General features: G+C 39.1%; 1 protein-coding gene across 2 annotated transcripts in view; it reads right to left on the bottom strand.

The window, feature by feature from the left end:
- The window catches only part of COL24A1 (collagen type XXIV alpha 1 chain), a 323,524-nt gene that overhangs the window by 132,013 nt on the left and 174,861 nt on the right, over positions 1-16,650 (bottom strand). For both annotated transcript variants that reach the window (XM_079777790.1, XM_079777791.1), the window contains exons 25-28: positions 7,585-7,638; positions 6,573-6,626; positions 5,146-5,199; positions 3,219-3,272 (exon numbers count right to left, since the gene is read on the bottom strand). In XM_079777790.1, coding sequence (XP_079633916.1) covers positions 3,219-3,272; positions 5,146-5,199; positions 6,573-6,626; positions 7,585-7,638 — 216 coding nt within the window. The remainder of the gene's footprint in view (positions 1-3,218; positions 3,273-5,145; positions 5,200-6,572; positions 6,627-7,584; positions 7,639-16,650) is intronic.

The raw sequence follows: 16,650 nt of genomic DNA, 5'->3' as shown, positions 1-16,650 counted from the left end.
GCCAATCCTGTTACCCTTTTTCAGCTGCTTTTCCAATATGGTACCCATTTCCATGGAAGAGCCACAGTTTAGAATTTTTATTATTCTAACCATTCTACATCTTTCATAGAAAACCTTAAAGCATTACATACTGCTAATATAGTTATTTCAATCTTTGCTCCCCACTTCATTCATAAGTAGCATAATCAGAATAAAAACATTACTCCATTGTATGCCTCTACCCCATCCTTCTAGACTCTAGAATCTAGAGGAAGGATACAAAATCTAAAGTCCTCTCATGATCAAAGGCCCAATCCATGGGCAAGAAAGGAGATGAGGTTGACTTTGCTCTGCGTGTTTGTCAGGGCAGCTGGGCACAGCCGTGTGTACTGGCAAGATACCAGGGAATGAGCTTCGCCCCAAGGAGTTAGATGTACACACGAGGGATAGTAAGCAGCTCAGGCTGTATTATTGCTGGTGACCCACAAGGCTAAGTAAGTCACTACCTGCAGTAGAGAATCCACTGACCTATATTTTCTGTAGGGAGGATATGACTGTATTATATTAATTAGTTTTGGTATATAAAATTACTTTACTTCACTTAAATAAAAAAAATTAGAAGTCTCTGTTCTAAGATGAATACAATTAATATAAAAATCCTCAACCAAATTTTCACAGGTGGAAGCAAAGCTTAGAGTATCAGGATAAATGAAAAGACTTTAAATTTATGCCAAGTTTCCCATCTAAGCATCTCAAATGATTAAGAATATTTTTAGCCAATCTGGTTACCTTTTTCTGCTTTATGAGGTATGATTATAAACCTCCACACAAGAGGTTAGAACAATTTTCATAACACTAAGTTGTGTAGGTTGTTTCCTGAGATGACAGGCATTTCTGCGTGCCTAAGATTTTCCTAGCTTCTGGAAAAGTGCCAATATTGCATGACACTTCAAAAGCCCCTAGATTGTAAGTTAGTTTGTGACCTAGTTTTAAGGGATAGTTAACGTGGAATCTTCCATGGTGCAAGAAGACTGTGTGACAAAGTGTAGGAAATCAATAAATGTGGATGGGCAGGAGAGAGCAGATGAGCAGGCAGACTCCATGGGGAGTAGTCCTACCATTCCTGAAGTCCACACGTCCGTTTGCTAACAGTATAGATTACAGGCAGAACAGTAGGGCAAATATGCATTACTTCCATAATGATAGTTCTCTGTGTGGTCTCAGTGCAAATACGCCCACTGCAAGCTTCCCCTCCAGCGTACTGTGACACAGCTGTGAGCCACAAAGGGTTACAGGTGTCCTGGAAATACGCACCTCCTCACCTGGGGTGGCAGGTTAGGGCTGGGCACAGGAACTCCCAACCAGATACCCTTGTAATTTATCTTGGTGGGTTGGAGTAGGTTTTCATTTTTTGTGTGAGTTAGGCTGGGAAGGAACAATTTAAGGTGCTGAGATCATATCCATGGTGGAAAAGGACTGATGAGAGAGAGGAGAAGCAGAAAAATACTAGATGTCAGCTAGAATGGAAGTTCCTAATACTACCATATATTCTTCCTCAAATATTTGAGTCATCTGTACTTTTTTGAATTCTCAATGTTCATTGATAGCCTGAAATATTTTTTTCGGTAAAGAATGCATTTTTGTTCTAAACAAAACCCTTATTTCTAAACAAAGTCTCCTTGTTTAAAAAGTACTGGCTGAACTTTAAATAACGATGAGAAGCCATTTGGGGAAAGAATCAGGAAAATGTATCTGGAGGGTGAAAGGAAAATAGATCCTTGAAGAGGTGAGAGTTGAGGACAATGTGGCAAATCAGGAAACAGAAAAATCTACCCAGAGGTCATAGAGAGGTCAGAAAATCGCAGTGCAAATCAATGTCCCATATGGTTATGAGAAGGCACAAGTGGTTCAGGAGCAGATCTTGCTTGGATACATGGTTTCTGATGGGATAATCAATAAGATCTCAATTACTTAATTAACAAAAAGCACAAATCTTTCTTCTTTATTTTACGTGTCACAAAATTGGTTGAACTTTCCCACTATGAGTAATACAAAGTTGAATAAACACATTTGACCTGACCACGTAGTGAGTGCTGGCAGGATACTGACCACCAAATGACATTCTGTGAGCCCAGATCATCTACCGTTATTTTTTATTTTATTATTTTAAATCTCAGTTGGGCTAAAAACAGATGTGGCCATCAGGATTATTTATAGGCTGTAAATCTATCACCCACCAAGGAAAGTCGTTTTTTAGCAACGAAAGAATAAAAGACAAATGTGCTCTCACCTAAAACACAGGACATGAAATTATAACCATTATTTCAAACTGAGCACTCGAGTGCCAACTGAAAGAGCAATTTTTGTTTTGCTTTTAACCTTTGTCAGTTGGAGACCACGTTCATAGAAATTTTAAGTATTTTCTTCACTATCTATAAAATCAAGATACAGCCAACGGAGAAAAAAGAATTCTTAAAGCCCACAGTTTCAAATTAATCAAGGGAAAAATACTCCTTAATATTCTATGCAGTATTGAATAGGCGTAGGCTTTGGAGGCACACACATTAAGGTTTGAATCCTAGTTGTACCATTTCTCTGTACGTGTATAAGGTCATACACTGAAACTCTGGGCCCCGCTTTCCTTGCCTGAAATATAATATCTGAGATTTTGCCTCCCCTTGTTAGGGTGGTTTGATTATTAAGTAAGATAATACAGTATATGTAAAAGTGCCAGGCATGCAACAAATTGTGGTTCTTGTTTCTTTAAACAAACAAACAAACAAAAAACAAAAACAAAATAAGATTTAATGTTTAAAAAGAAGAGAGTAAGATTTTTCACTTAATTCTGCATGATGATCATATCCCATATAACTTCATTCCATTTCCCATTGCTCTTATTTTGTTATGATGCTACTATTCCTTGCTATGTGAGCCTCTTGTGAGTAAAATAAGAATTTATTTAAAAATCTTCACATTAATAGCTCCCTCAAAGAATGAAACTGGAAGCTGGGAATAAGAAAGAAGAATTCTATATGAATTAGTGGAATTCATAGCAGAAATGCATGGTTTTATTAATACAAATGATTATGAGTAATTATTTCAATAAATATAGGTAGTTCACATAATATAATGAAAACAAGGGGAAAATCCAACAATGTCTCAGCACAATCTAGAATATATGAAGTTATTTTGGTGGAACACATCATTAGGAAGTAATTTTTGAGATGAAGATAACTTACTCTTCGTCCTTTAGGACCTTGACTCCCAGGCAGTCCTCTTGCCCCAACATGACCCTACATGATGAAAATTTTAAAATCAGTTATATGATTCACAGGAATGATATCAGAATAGTAGTTATACCCTTTCTTAAAACATCCCCTTTGGAATTCTTAAAATAAAATTGATTGGCCTGGACGGTGTGGCTCAGTGGTTGAGCGTTGACCCATGAACCAGGAGATCATGCTTCAATTCCCAGTCAGGGCACATGCCTGCATTGTGGGCTCGATCCCTAGTATGGGGCATGCAGGAGGTAGCTGATCCATGATTCTCTCTCATCATTGATATTTTTCTCTCTCTCTCTCCCTCTCCTTTCCTCTCTCTGAAGTCAATGAAAAAAACGAAAAACACATATACTAGTAAAAATTGATTAGTCTCCTTAAAAATATGCTTTAGCTAAAAAAGTACCATATTTTCCTCCCCCAGTATTGTGCTTTTGATGTTCCTACTATTTGGAGTAGTTTCATTTCTGGGCATTTACACCATGAACAAATAATGGGAAGCCTTTAATATTCACGAGTCGTTTTCTGGAGGAACATACATAAATCAGTAGTGGAGGAAGACACCAGTCTACCCTGCCTGGTTCCTTAAAGAAGCAATGGCCATCACTGTAAGATTTCTTTCCCGTTATTCTAGACATTTATGACAATCCCATAACACAAGTATAGGTTTTTTTTTCTGTTACTATGAAAAAAGCCACAAAATGTTTCCAATTAACATGCCACAAAAATAGCCTGTAATGAAGATTAAGTTGCCATTAAGTCAATTGCAATGAATTATTTTTATGCCTTATAGTCTTCAATAAAGACTTAATTAGAAAACAAATTTTATTTATCTATATAACATTAGGTAAATAAAACCAATAAATTTCTACAAGATCTCAAATTTATTTATTATCTGATGTTAGTAAAAAGATTGGCAATTGTGTCCCTAGATTAGTATTCCTAATTTTACAAGTCAACACCACATCTTTCACTATACTGTAAAATGGGGATTATCTACAAAAAAGCATCTTCACAAAATAGCATAAACTATTTCTCATAAGAATAGTTTTGCTTAGGGCAGTGGTTGGCAAACTCATTAGTCAACAGAGCCAAATACCAACAGTACAACAACTGAAATTTCTTTTGAGAGCCAAATTTTTTAAACTTAAACTTCTTCTAATGCCACTTCTTCAAAATAGACTCACCCAGGCCATCGTATTTTGTGGAAGAGCCACACTCAAGGGGCCAAAGAGCAGCATGTGGCTTGCGAGCTGCAGTTTGCCGACCACGGGCTTAGGTGATCATAAAGGCTTACCTCTTTCATATTTAAGTTCACAAACACTATTAAATTTTGATAAGCAAACATTATCCCTTAAGAGACAAGATTTCATTTTCTTTCTCTAAGCAAAAACAGAGTATTTTGAAAAACTCCAGTTTTGTTTAATAGAGGTATATTCTCTATAAATTGTGTTTGGTTGAAAATACTTGCAAATTCCTAAACACACACACACACACACACACACACACACACACACACACAAAACATTGGAACTTATGCTTGTGATTTGTATATCCAATTGGTCTCACTTCTAATCTTGACTACTGACCCTGTTTTCTTATATGTGGTTATTCAAAAGAACGTTTAAATGTCTTTTTAGTTTTAGGCAGCAGAATTGAAACTGGTTGTACTATTAGAAGCGGGCAGAAGCTTATGTGACAAGTAGAGGTGAGGAAGTTCAAGACACCATGACATATTCTAGAGTGCTTTGCATTCATTGGGGAGAGAGGCAGCCTCCATCAGTTTTACACGTTACTTATTTTGCATAAAAACACAGAATAACCAAAATGATGGGTTTAAATTTAAACAGACATTCTAGAAGGGATATATAATCTTTTCTGTACTTACAGGTAAGCCAGGTGGACCCACGGGCCCTGGGACCCCAGGAGGACCTGGATATCCCTATAATTTGAATAAAAATATAAAAGACATAAACTCTCCATTATACCTAATTATTTTCATTAAAGAAAAACCAATAAATTATAAGTAGTAATAAAAAGCGATGATCTGATCTTTCTAACTTATCCTAGATATAAGAGGCTACAGGAAATGTTCCACAGATAGACAATAGAAATAAAAAAGATCCTATATAATATACAAATTGACTGTAATGGCAGAATGACCAGGAATGATCAGCCGCTATGATGCACACTGACCACCAGATGCTCAATGCAGGAGCTGCCCCCTGGTGGTCAGTGTGCTTCCAAAGGGGGAGCACAGCTCAGCGAGAAGCTGGCTCATGGCTGGCCAGTGCAGTGGCAGTGGCAGGAGCTTCTCCTGCCTCTGCAGCAGCTAAGGATGTCCAACTAACGGCCGTTAATTGGACATTCCCTGAGGGCTCCCAGGTTGCCAGAGGGATGTCTGACTGCCAGCTTAGGCTTGATCCCCTGGGGAGCAGGCCTAAGCTGGCAGGTGGACATCCCCCAAGGGGTGCCAGATTGTGAGAGGGTGCAGGCCAGGCTGAGAGACGCCCCCCTCCTCGCCCCGCCCCCCCGCCCGAGTGCACGAATTTTCATGCACGGGGCCTCTAGTAATTACATAAAAGCTGTGTATCCTTTTATTAGAAATGCTTTGCCTGGAAAAGAAATTGACTAGCCAGAATCACATATTATAACCTATCGAGAAGAGAATAATCATTTATATTCTGAAGTCTATGTTATATAGATTATGAAATCACATAATTTTCAGAGGTCATGGAATTTAATAATTAATGAGTGCCAATGTGTACAAATATTCTGGCTACCCAATTTTAGGAGGACCACACCCTCTATGCTATTGATAGTGATTCAGGGGATGTTTTAGGAGGAAATAATTCCTAAATTTGATTAGTCTATAGTTATGTTAAATTTCCTAGCTGACGACAACGACAGATAGTTTTAAAGAACAACAACAACAAACCCTATACTGCTTTTCTGATATTATAGAAGTCAAAACATTAAAGAATAACTTAGGTAAAATAAAACTGTAGACAGTATTATGTGCCATTACAATATATTTTCTGAAAGCAAGATTCTTGTATTGATAATAATCATTTGTTCTAGCTTCTGTCACATTTAAAAATATCTGATCAAGCCATCTGACTTGAAAGATTTTTACCTTTCATACAGCATTCTAAAAGGTAAACTGTTTAAAGGAGAAGAAAATGCTAATGGTAATTTACTATACAATAGCATTTTTCACTTACTTGAATTGCATCCAAGATAATTCTACCTCTGGAATGCCTCAACTTTGTTATGTTCTTTGGAAACATATCTTTCAAATCATTGAGCTCTTACCATAGCACCCTTCTCTCCCTGGGGACCCACTGGACCTGGACTTCCACGCTCTCCCTTTTAATACAAAGAGATAAGAGAAACATTGAGGCAGGTTAATTAGTCATGACTGAGCTACACCTAGAAAGAAAAATTGTCCATTCGAATCATAACTTACATGCATACATTATTCTAATTTCTAATATTTTTAAAAAATTTTGCATTTTAACCAAAAATTTAAAACTTAGAACATATAGTTAGGGGATGGTGGGTAGGAAGATATCAACCAATGAACTTGTATGCATTTATGTATAACCCGTGGACACAGACAATGGGGTTGCCTCAGGAGGGGACTGGAGAGGGCTGGAAGAGGTTAATGGGAGAAAAGGGGGACCTATGTAATACTTTCAACAATAAAGATTAAAAAAAGAAACTTATAGGGTGTCCCCCCCAAAATGTAAATAAACTTTAACAGCTGATAACTCACTTAACTTTCACTCCTTTTCAGGTTTAACTGATTTTAAAAAATGGGTGAAGCCAGACTAAGCTTTGAATAAAGAAAATCTATCCTAAAATGCCAATAGACTTTCTTTTTATGGGGATACATAAGACAAAGTTTATGGTACAAAACTGGCAACAGTAAATGAATTGAGGACGCACAAATACCAAATGAAATGATTCTTGATGTTTGTGATTTCATTGCTTTGCATTATCAGCAGTGCCTGGAGCAGAATGGTCATTGGTTTGAAGACAGGCATTGACCAAAAAACCTTATTCATTTATGTAGATTCTTTTAAAAATTGAAAATGAACTGTTTGTTAATAAACACTGACTTTATAATTATTCAAAGTGCGTACACATTTTGGGGATACCCTGTATATGCTAGTAGCTATATTTCAAAATATTTAAAGGTTCAGTATAATGTATTTGAAATTATGAGTGATTTCTAATTAACATTAAATATATCATATGAATGCCTATCTTTTAAGTATAGCTTAGCAGTGTCACTACTGAACAAAATAATGAAATAAATTACCTTTTCACCAATGCTTCCAATCATCCCAACTTCTCCAGGTAAACCAACAGGTCCCTTTTAGAAAAAAAATATACATATATTGCATTGCTCATATAGCATCTTGTTTTAAATCATCTGAAATAATTATTTCCCATTCTAACTAATCCTAAAATTTATCTTAGAGTAAAATTCTCTCTAGTATAGGTGTCCAGCCTTTGACTTCACATCAGAATTAATTAATCTATTGAGTCAATAAACAGATCTATATGAATGTCTAATGCGTGACAGGCCCTGTGCTGAAAGGCACTGAGTTTCAAATTCAAACATAGTCCCTGTTTTTGTGGGATTTATAAGCCAGTAAATTTTATAAAAAGTGATGTATTCACAGTTTTTCTTTTTAAATTGATGTATAACTGACATATCCTATCTAATAAAAGAGGAATATACAGATTGATCATCACTGCAACACACAATATAGCTGCCTCCATGTGGTCAAAGATCCTGCCCTCATGTGGACACAAGATGGCCACTACAAGATGGCCAGCAGGAGAGGGCAGTTGGGAGGCACCCGGCCTGCAAGGGAGGGCAGTTGGAGGTGATCAACCCTGCAGGAGAGGGCAGTTAGGGGTGACCAGGCTGGCAGAGGAGGGAAGTTGGGGGCAAACAGGCTGGCAGGGGAGCAGTTAAGCATCAACCAGGCTGGCAGTGGAGTGGTTAGGGGGTGGTCAGGCTGGCAGGCAGAAGTGGTTAGGGGCAATCAGGAAGGCAGGCAGGCAAGCAGTTGGGAGCCAGCAGTCCTGGATTGTGAGAGGGATGTCCTACTGCCCGTTTAGGCCCGATTCTGGTGGAGAGGGATGTCCGACTGCCCGTTTAGGCCCGATCCCGGTGGGCAGTCGGATATCCCTTCAGGAGTCCCAGATTGGAGAGGGTACAGGCTGGGCTGAGGGACAACCCCCCGCCGTGCACGAATTTCGTGCACCAGGCTTCTAGTAATATTATATTAGTTTCAGGTGTACAATGCAATGATTCAATATTTGTATACATTGTAAAATTATCACAGCCATGAGTCTAGTTACTATCCATCACCATACAAAGTTACAAAATATTTTTCTTGTGATGAGAACATTTACTCAGCTACTTTTAATTATGCAATACAATATCGTTGACTATAGTCACCATGTCGTACAGAACACCCCCGTGGCATTTATTTTATGATGGGGAGTTTGTACCTCTTGACCCCCTTCACCCATGGGACTCAGACAACCAGAGAGACAATTCTTCACAGGCTACCACCCCAGGACACTGCACAGACAGCAGGCTGAAACACACCCAGTCTCCCTGTGACGAGGCCTATTTACTTGTCCTGGAGTTTTGGCATCAGGGGCAGGTTTCAGGTTTGCCACACATCCAGAGGCTATAGAGCTGGTCTCAGGAAACATAGCGCAGGGGACATCGACTTTGCAGTCTCGCTTGGCCTTGCTACAGTTCACTGATACCTCCCAGAAAGGAGCTCCTACACTCACGTGGAAGCCCAATTTCTGCAACGGTTGCCTAGGGGATACCTCCAGATCACCGGGTCTGGAGGCCAGCAGGATTTATCACTGTGGCTTCATAGGACCACATATCTTTGCAAACTTTGAAGGCTGCTGCCTGAGAGTGGCTTCCAATCAATTTGAAACTATGTGCTGACTGAGGCCTCGTCCTTTGGAACACGAACAGGTCTCGGCACACTCTCGGCAACTGGGACTGATCAAGAGTGAGTCAGGGTGCTGAGATCGATAGTCAGGAGGGTTCGGCAGACAACTGAGAGCTAAGGCAAGGTTGAACCATAAGTGTATCTCCTACACACAGCTACTCCTTCAAGACTGGAGTGGTAGCTCTTTAGCCTAATACATAAAAACTAACAGAGAGAGTCAAGTCAAATGTAGAAACACAGGAATATGTTCAAATGGGGGAAAAGGGAGACATATGTAATACTTTCAACAATAAAGATTTAATTTAAAAAAAGGAAAGAAGAAGATAAAACTCTAGAAAAGAAACTCGATGAAATGGAAATAAGTAAGTTACCTGATAAAGAGTTTAAACGTAATGGTCACAAACTTGGGAGAAGAATGGATAAACACAGTGAGCACCTCAACAAGGAGATATAAAATAGAAGAAAGCACCAAGCAGACCTCACATAGCCGGCATAAAAAGCACGGAACCATTTCTGGTTTAGGTCACAAATCAACTTGTTCTACAAATGCAAAATAATATGAAGAAAGTTATATTAAGCACATATTTATATGCCCATCCCATAGACCCTGGATGCAAAGAAGAGTAAATATACAAAGGAATTCATAATCTAATAAATTAGGTAAGGTAAATTCATATTTTATGTAAGTTAAGAGAAGAAAAAAGTAAAATGCTATATAATGCAAAGGCAGGGGATATTATATCCTGTTGAGAACATAAGAGAAGGCTTTACAGAGAAGGCAGTATTTGAGGTATGGCTTACTGCTGACGAGATGAAATGTTGGAAGTATATTCAAAATGGAATGATTTGAACAGAAGGTGGGAGGTAGCAAGTGTTAAAACACTTAGCAAACATAAAACAAATCCAGATTGTTTGAGATACAGACTATGTACAAGAAAGAGACTGATATAAACATATTGGTGATGTACTATTAAGGGTTTTGAATGTCAAGAGAGAAATTTGTGTTTGTAGTATTTACAAAAGAATTTGTCTTTGTAGAAAAACTATTGTTGGTTTGAGTAAAGGAGGAATGACAAGACTGTATTCACTGTGTAGAGATGAGAAAAACAGAAAATGGGTATGTAGTCAGAAGCAGTCCAGGTTAAGTGTAATGACTCTTACGACAATGGTATTACATCGAAAACAACACCTCAAGGGAGAGGCCAGTGCTAAATAAAAGATGAAGAATTAGCCATGAGACAGTTGTGATTCTTAAGAGTCTATCTTTAACTATTACTTCATAAGTCCATAGAAAAATTGTAATGATGCAGTATATACAGCAATAACAGACGAGGAACAGGAGAGAATCTTAATGAAGATTCTTTGGGGGCAAGAAATAAAGGAGAAAAGAAAACAGAAGAGTCAGAAGGAGAATGAGGAATGTGCAAAGAAAGTTAAGGGAGAAAAATGTTTCAAGGAGAGAGAAATCAGTGTTATATGGGCAGGGTTGAGAAGGATCAGCATTGAGACACAGCCATAGACTTTGGCAAATAGAAGGGTGGTGGTAACCACTAACAACAATTTCAGTAACTTCTGTGTGCTTGGATATAAGTTTGCCAAAGAGTTAAGAGTATGGCTGAGGAGAAAGTGAGAAATATTGCGCATATTATTCTTTACGAAGTTTTGCAGCAAAAGGAAGGAGGAACAACAACTGCTTGAGGATGTAGTTTGCAAAATGTTCCTATTCAAAATTTAATTTTTGTTCTGTCTGCCAGATTTAAAAAATCATCTACAATACAAAAATATTCTCCTGAATAGAAGGAAATTATATTCAAAACCTACCTTTTTACTCTGTTTCAAAGAATGAATTTTTTAACAGGTTAATATTATGATCTAATCTATTGCAATTGGTTGAGAACCAACACAGTTATATCAGAGAGAAGATATTGGCAGGTTTTATCTGCGCCCAAAGGCTATGTCTAGTTCCTTATATCTAGATAGTTTTCTTGTACAGGGAATGCTTTGTGAGTTGTAGAACTCACAGCTGGGAGACGTGCTGGGCAAAGTTGTGCTATAACCTGCTCTTCCTTATTAGCAGAAGCACTATTTAAAAGGATGGAAGCACTATTCATTAGTACAAGTGCCATTACTTGTACTAAATTTTATCCTTGAAACCTCAAGTGCCACATATACAAGTGAGAGTCAAGGACAAAATATTACATGTTCAATTTTAAAGTGCTCAAATGCAAATTAGTGTATGTGGGAATGACCATCATTTATTCATATTTTTTTAAGCCTATGGACTTTCTAAATACAAATATGGAGGCTACTTTTATTGTTACTTCCTATTCACTTTTCTTCATTTCAAAGAAAAAGTTGAAATCTTTGATATTATTGTATGAGTTATCTATTGTTACAGAACAAGAATCCCCAAAAGCTAGTGGCTTAAAACAATAACTATTATCTCGCAGTTTATGTGAGTCAGGAATTTGAGAACAGCTTTGATGGGTAATACTGGCTAAGAGATTTGGTAAGGGTTGCAGTCATCTGAAAGCTTGAATGAGGCCATAGAATACATTTCCAAGAAAGGTCTCAGTGTCTCACTGGCTGTTGGCAGGAGGTCTCAAACCCTCACCATGTAGGCCTCCATAGAGCCTGACTACATGACAATTGGCTTTTAAAGAATTTGTTAGCCAAAGCAAAAATTCAAAAGACCAAAAAGATTTAAGTATAAGAGATTAATTGTTAGAATTGAGAATTTATTTTTTTCTAAAAATTCTCTAACATTTTCTAAAAGTTAGAGTCAGTAAAAAACTCTAAACTAATGTAGTTCTATTTTTAAAGGTAACCACATCCTACTTATTCATGAAAGACTGATAAAATTAGAATATTCCTAGTTAAAACTAAAATGTTTTAAATATCTATATCTATATCTATAAAACCCTAATATGCAAATAGACCAAACGGCGGAACAACTGAACAACTGGTCACTATGACGTGTGCTGACCACCAGGGGGCATGTGCAGAACATGGTGGGTGTCGGCAGCAGGCGGCAGAGCACAGAACATGGCGGGTGTCGGCTGCGGCAGGATGCTGGAGCAGGTGAGCAGGGTTGCCAGACCAAGGTGGGGCACTGGTCGCTGTCATCGGGGCAAGCCTCTGGTGGTTACTGAAAATTCTTTGCTCTCGCATGCCACGGTCCTGCCCAGTGCTCGCACCTGCTGCCAGCAATGGTCCCGCTCACACCCACTGCTGGGCGCCCAGTGCCAGCCCTGATTGCTTGGCACCATCAGTGCCCTGATCACCCCTCAAGGCTTCTCCACCTCCCCCTGCTCCTGAGGGACGATTGGGGCAGCAGCCGCTACTCGCACCCCCTGACAGTGCCAGCCCTGCTTACACCCGTTGCTGGCACCAGCTCCAATCGTGCCACGCCATCAGTGCAAGCCAGGCCGGTGCCATTAGCATGTGGGAGCGGCAGCAGAGGGAGAGGGGCTGCTGGCAAACAGGGGGCCAGGGGCCAGGGCAGGAGGGGCCAGGTGTGGGTGCGGAGGATGGGCTGAGATACACCCCTGTGCCCACCGCAGCCTCGAGGCCCATAGTTCCTTTCAAGGTGCACGAATTCATGTATTGGGCCCCTAGCTTTTATATAAAGTTCTGAGACTTGAGAATTCTCTTAAATCGTTGTCTCTTAAAGGTGGTTTAGAACTTTTCCATACCATATCAAATTTTATTTTCAATACAGAAATAACTACATTTACAGGGTAAAGAATCTCAGATCCCAAAATTCTTCATTTTCACTTGAAAATACAATATATAAGGCTAATTCTCTAGGATTTAGATGTTTTCTCTTAGAAACATTAACTTCATTGTTTGCATTAGTGTTATTGTGTTTATTCTGTTTAAAAAGAAAATAATTTTAGAAGTTATCTTACCATAATAAAGGTAGTGTTAGTTTGTAGTATATGAAATTGCTAATATTTGGCCATTTTTCACCTTAAAAAGTGTAATGTTTATGGTTCAATCAAGTACAAACTTTTAAGAGATTCTTTGGAGGCAAGAAATAGAAGAGAAAAGAAAATAGAAGAGTCAGAAGGAGAATGAGGAATGTGTAAAGAAAGTTAAGGGAGAAAAATGTTTCAAGGAGAGAGAAATCAGTGTTATATGGGCAGGGTTGAGAAGGATCAGCATTGAGACACAGTCATAGAATTTGGCAAATAGAAGGTTGGTGGTGACCACTAACAACAATTTCAGTAGCTTCTGTGTATTTGGATATAAGTTTGTCATTATACCTGGATTGTGGAGTTCCTGACTCCAGAAATGTAAGACATAAATGTTTGTTATTGAAGCCACCCAGTCAGTGGCATTTCTGAGCTGATGAAGACACTAGCATATAGGTACAAACTGAAAATAGATGGAGGCTGACTATAACTTCACTCAGGGGTACCTAAAAAAACAGTGGCAAAGGGACATCTTTCTAATGGGCAGAGTTCCTGGCTTCAGATCATCCACTTTGTGTCAAGGAGCAGTGGCTTGAAATTAGAGTACTGTATTTTTCAGCGTATAAGATGATTGGGCGTATAAGAATGGAGTGCGGCCGTTTTTGAGCTCCCCCCACCATATGCGGCGACCGCAGATTCTCCAGTCCGGCTCGGAAGTTTCAGCATCCGCCCTGAAACTTCCGAGCCGGACTGGAGAATCTGCGGTCACCGCATATGGTGGGGGGAGCTCAAAAACGGCCCCACTCCATTCTTATATGCCCAGTCGTCTTATACGCCGGAAAATACGGTATGTACAGATTAATGGGTATTCGTAAGCGACTCCGCTGGTTGGTTAGGCCCATGAAAGGAAGAATATTGTAAGACTGGGGACAAGGTTTGAGAAAGACATGTGGATGGGCATATTAGACAAAAAGTGCAAAGATTTTTCTATCAAATATTAACACCTACCAGAAATGATCAATAATGGATGAGTACTTGGAAAGAAATGGAATGACGTAGGAAGTTGACATCAGCAAGACTTGGTCATCAGTCACCTCAGGGCTAGAGGATTGCCATACGAATAGAAGGGACATGCTTGGAGAGATGGAAATTCATGGGCCTGGACATCCTGGGTTCCTGTTTATCAAGGCCAAATTAATCACTGCTGCCACTGAATATCCAAACTGCCAACAGCAGAGAACATGGAGCTGTGATATGCTGCCATTTTTCAGAAAACCAACCAGCTACTGTGGGTAAGTTCACTCTGGAAGGGTCAACGATTTATTCTAATAGACATCACATATACTGTGGGAATGGGATATTTCTCACACCCAGGACTCAAATAGCAGCAGGATGTGAGGGCTTACAAAGTGTCTAATCTACCATACAGGATTTCCAAAACATATGTCAGACCACAGACCCCATTTTATAGCAATTAAAGTGTGGAAGAGGGCTTTGTCCATGGGATCTAATAGATCACATGACAACAGGAAGCTTCCAACCCAACAGAACACTGGAAAGGTGGAGATAAACTGCCAACGAGGAGGCTATACTTAATGAGGACAGAGCACCATTCCACAGGATGAAAAAGTACATTGAATTAAAGGTATTTATATGGTACTGTATCTTCAATAGGAAATAGTCATTGGTTTTGGAACCAAAGGGTAGAAGCAGAAGTAGTCCTACCTACTGTAACTCCTAATGTCTTGCTGGGAGACCCTCTACTTTCCATTCCCACAAAATGTGAGCTCTTCAGGATGTAGGCCCTGTTCTCCAAAGAGGACACATTTCACCAGGTGACACAGTAAGAGTTCTATGGCTGCCTCCTGAGCACTTCAAGTTCCCTGTATCCAGGCACCAAGAGCAAAAAGGAAAAAAAAAAAAAAAAAGTCCCGCCTTGGCACAGTTAATTTACTCTGATCACTGGAAAGGAGGAGAAGATTGATATCATTTGTGTTCTTAAAATCAACTGCAGAATTAGTTGCTATAATTTATACCACTAACTCCTACGTTTTCCTCTGGAAGAAAATCCACCAGAACCTTAAAGGAGCAGCATCCTGAAAGGTTATGGAGAAGTGGGTCCAAATGACACAAGGAGCAAAGTGTGGTGAACACCAAGATGGGCCACCCAGAGACTCCTTCAAAAGAGAATGTCTTGCCCAAGCTGTCATCAGCTTCAAAGTTTGCCTCCGTTTTGGAGGGCCTTCTTGATCAAAGGCATACTCTTCTCAGGGTGGCCCATATACAATGACTACTTGAATTAGAGTATAAAAGCCCAACCATTCAGTCCAGCACACTGGATTATAACGGATTAAGTGCTTCGTATAGGGATTGTTGAGATTTAGCGGGCCTGTATCAGTTTGACTTCTCCCAATCCTACTTCCTCGTCCTCTTTTCAAAAGTGTTGCTTCCTATAATACCCTGTAGCAAAATGCCATCCCAGCAGTCTGCTTCTTCTGCAATACCCCAACTGTGCTTGTAGTTCATCCCTAACTGTGGTGCTCTAGCCACTGAGGGCCCTGGAATTACTGCAAAGTGTCAGTGAGGTGCTGAGAGTATTCTAATTACACAAAAGCACAACTACTACTTGCTGGTCTGTAAAAACTATCTTCATTGTTGGAAAGATTGGAAATCACTAAGGTAGACTATGTCTGAACTAGTAAACAAGGGCAGATTCCATTTTTAACCAAAGCCTGAGGTTGTGGAAAAACATGGGGAATTCCTACCTGTATTCACTGTTCTCTTATGTTTGATGAACACAAGATATAACTGTCATAGTAGTGTGGTTACTAAGGTACACACCCTAAACCAACTTTTAATACCTGGGTAATGAGTGTTAGCAATGTTAGTATAAACAGAATGTTTTATCCTGTTTTCTAAAAGGGAAGAATTTGTTCCTTGCATATATGTGGTTTCTGGGGATTGGCTCCCAGGTCCCAAGTACAAGAAAATAGCATTTGGGATGTATCCCAAATCCAACCTGAGGGAGACTCTGAAATAGCATCTGGAGTGAGATAGTCATCTCTTTCCCTTTGTACTGAGTTATAAATCTTTTCTTGGTAGTTTGGGGATGGAAGTTATTGGAGCTCACCAAAGACTGAAGACACCTTGTCAGAAAAAATTATAGCTTATTATAATTTATTTTTCAGAATATTTGACTTACTTTACAAAATATTATTTAAGCCCACTTCTCTTTGGTTAAGTGAGGTGAGCTTATATTATATGTAGAAAATTTTACTATACCAATATCTAGTGCCTAAGAAATTAAAATAAACCAACTGAGGAAACAATGAAGCATAAAGATTATGCTAGATCACAATTTACTGAAAATAGGCTATGGGTAGCTCTGTTAGGTATTTTTTTCTGGAATGAGGCAGGAGTATAAATCAATAAAAATGATTATTCCTTATCTGTACTATCTACCGAGTCTTTGAA

This window comes from Cnephaeus nilssonii, assembly GCF_951640355.1.
Source record: "Cnephaeus nilssonii genome assembly, chromosome: 7".
Classification (NCBI taxonomy): domain Eukaryota; kingdom Metazoa; phylum Chordata; class Mammalia; order Chiroptera; family Vespertilionidae; genus Cnephaeus; species Cnephaeus nilssonii.
This window is presented reverse-complemented; position numbering and strand designations above follow the sequence as displayed.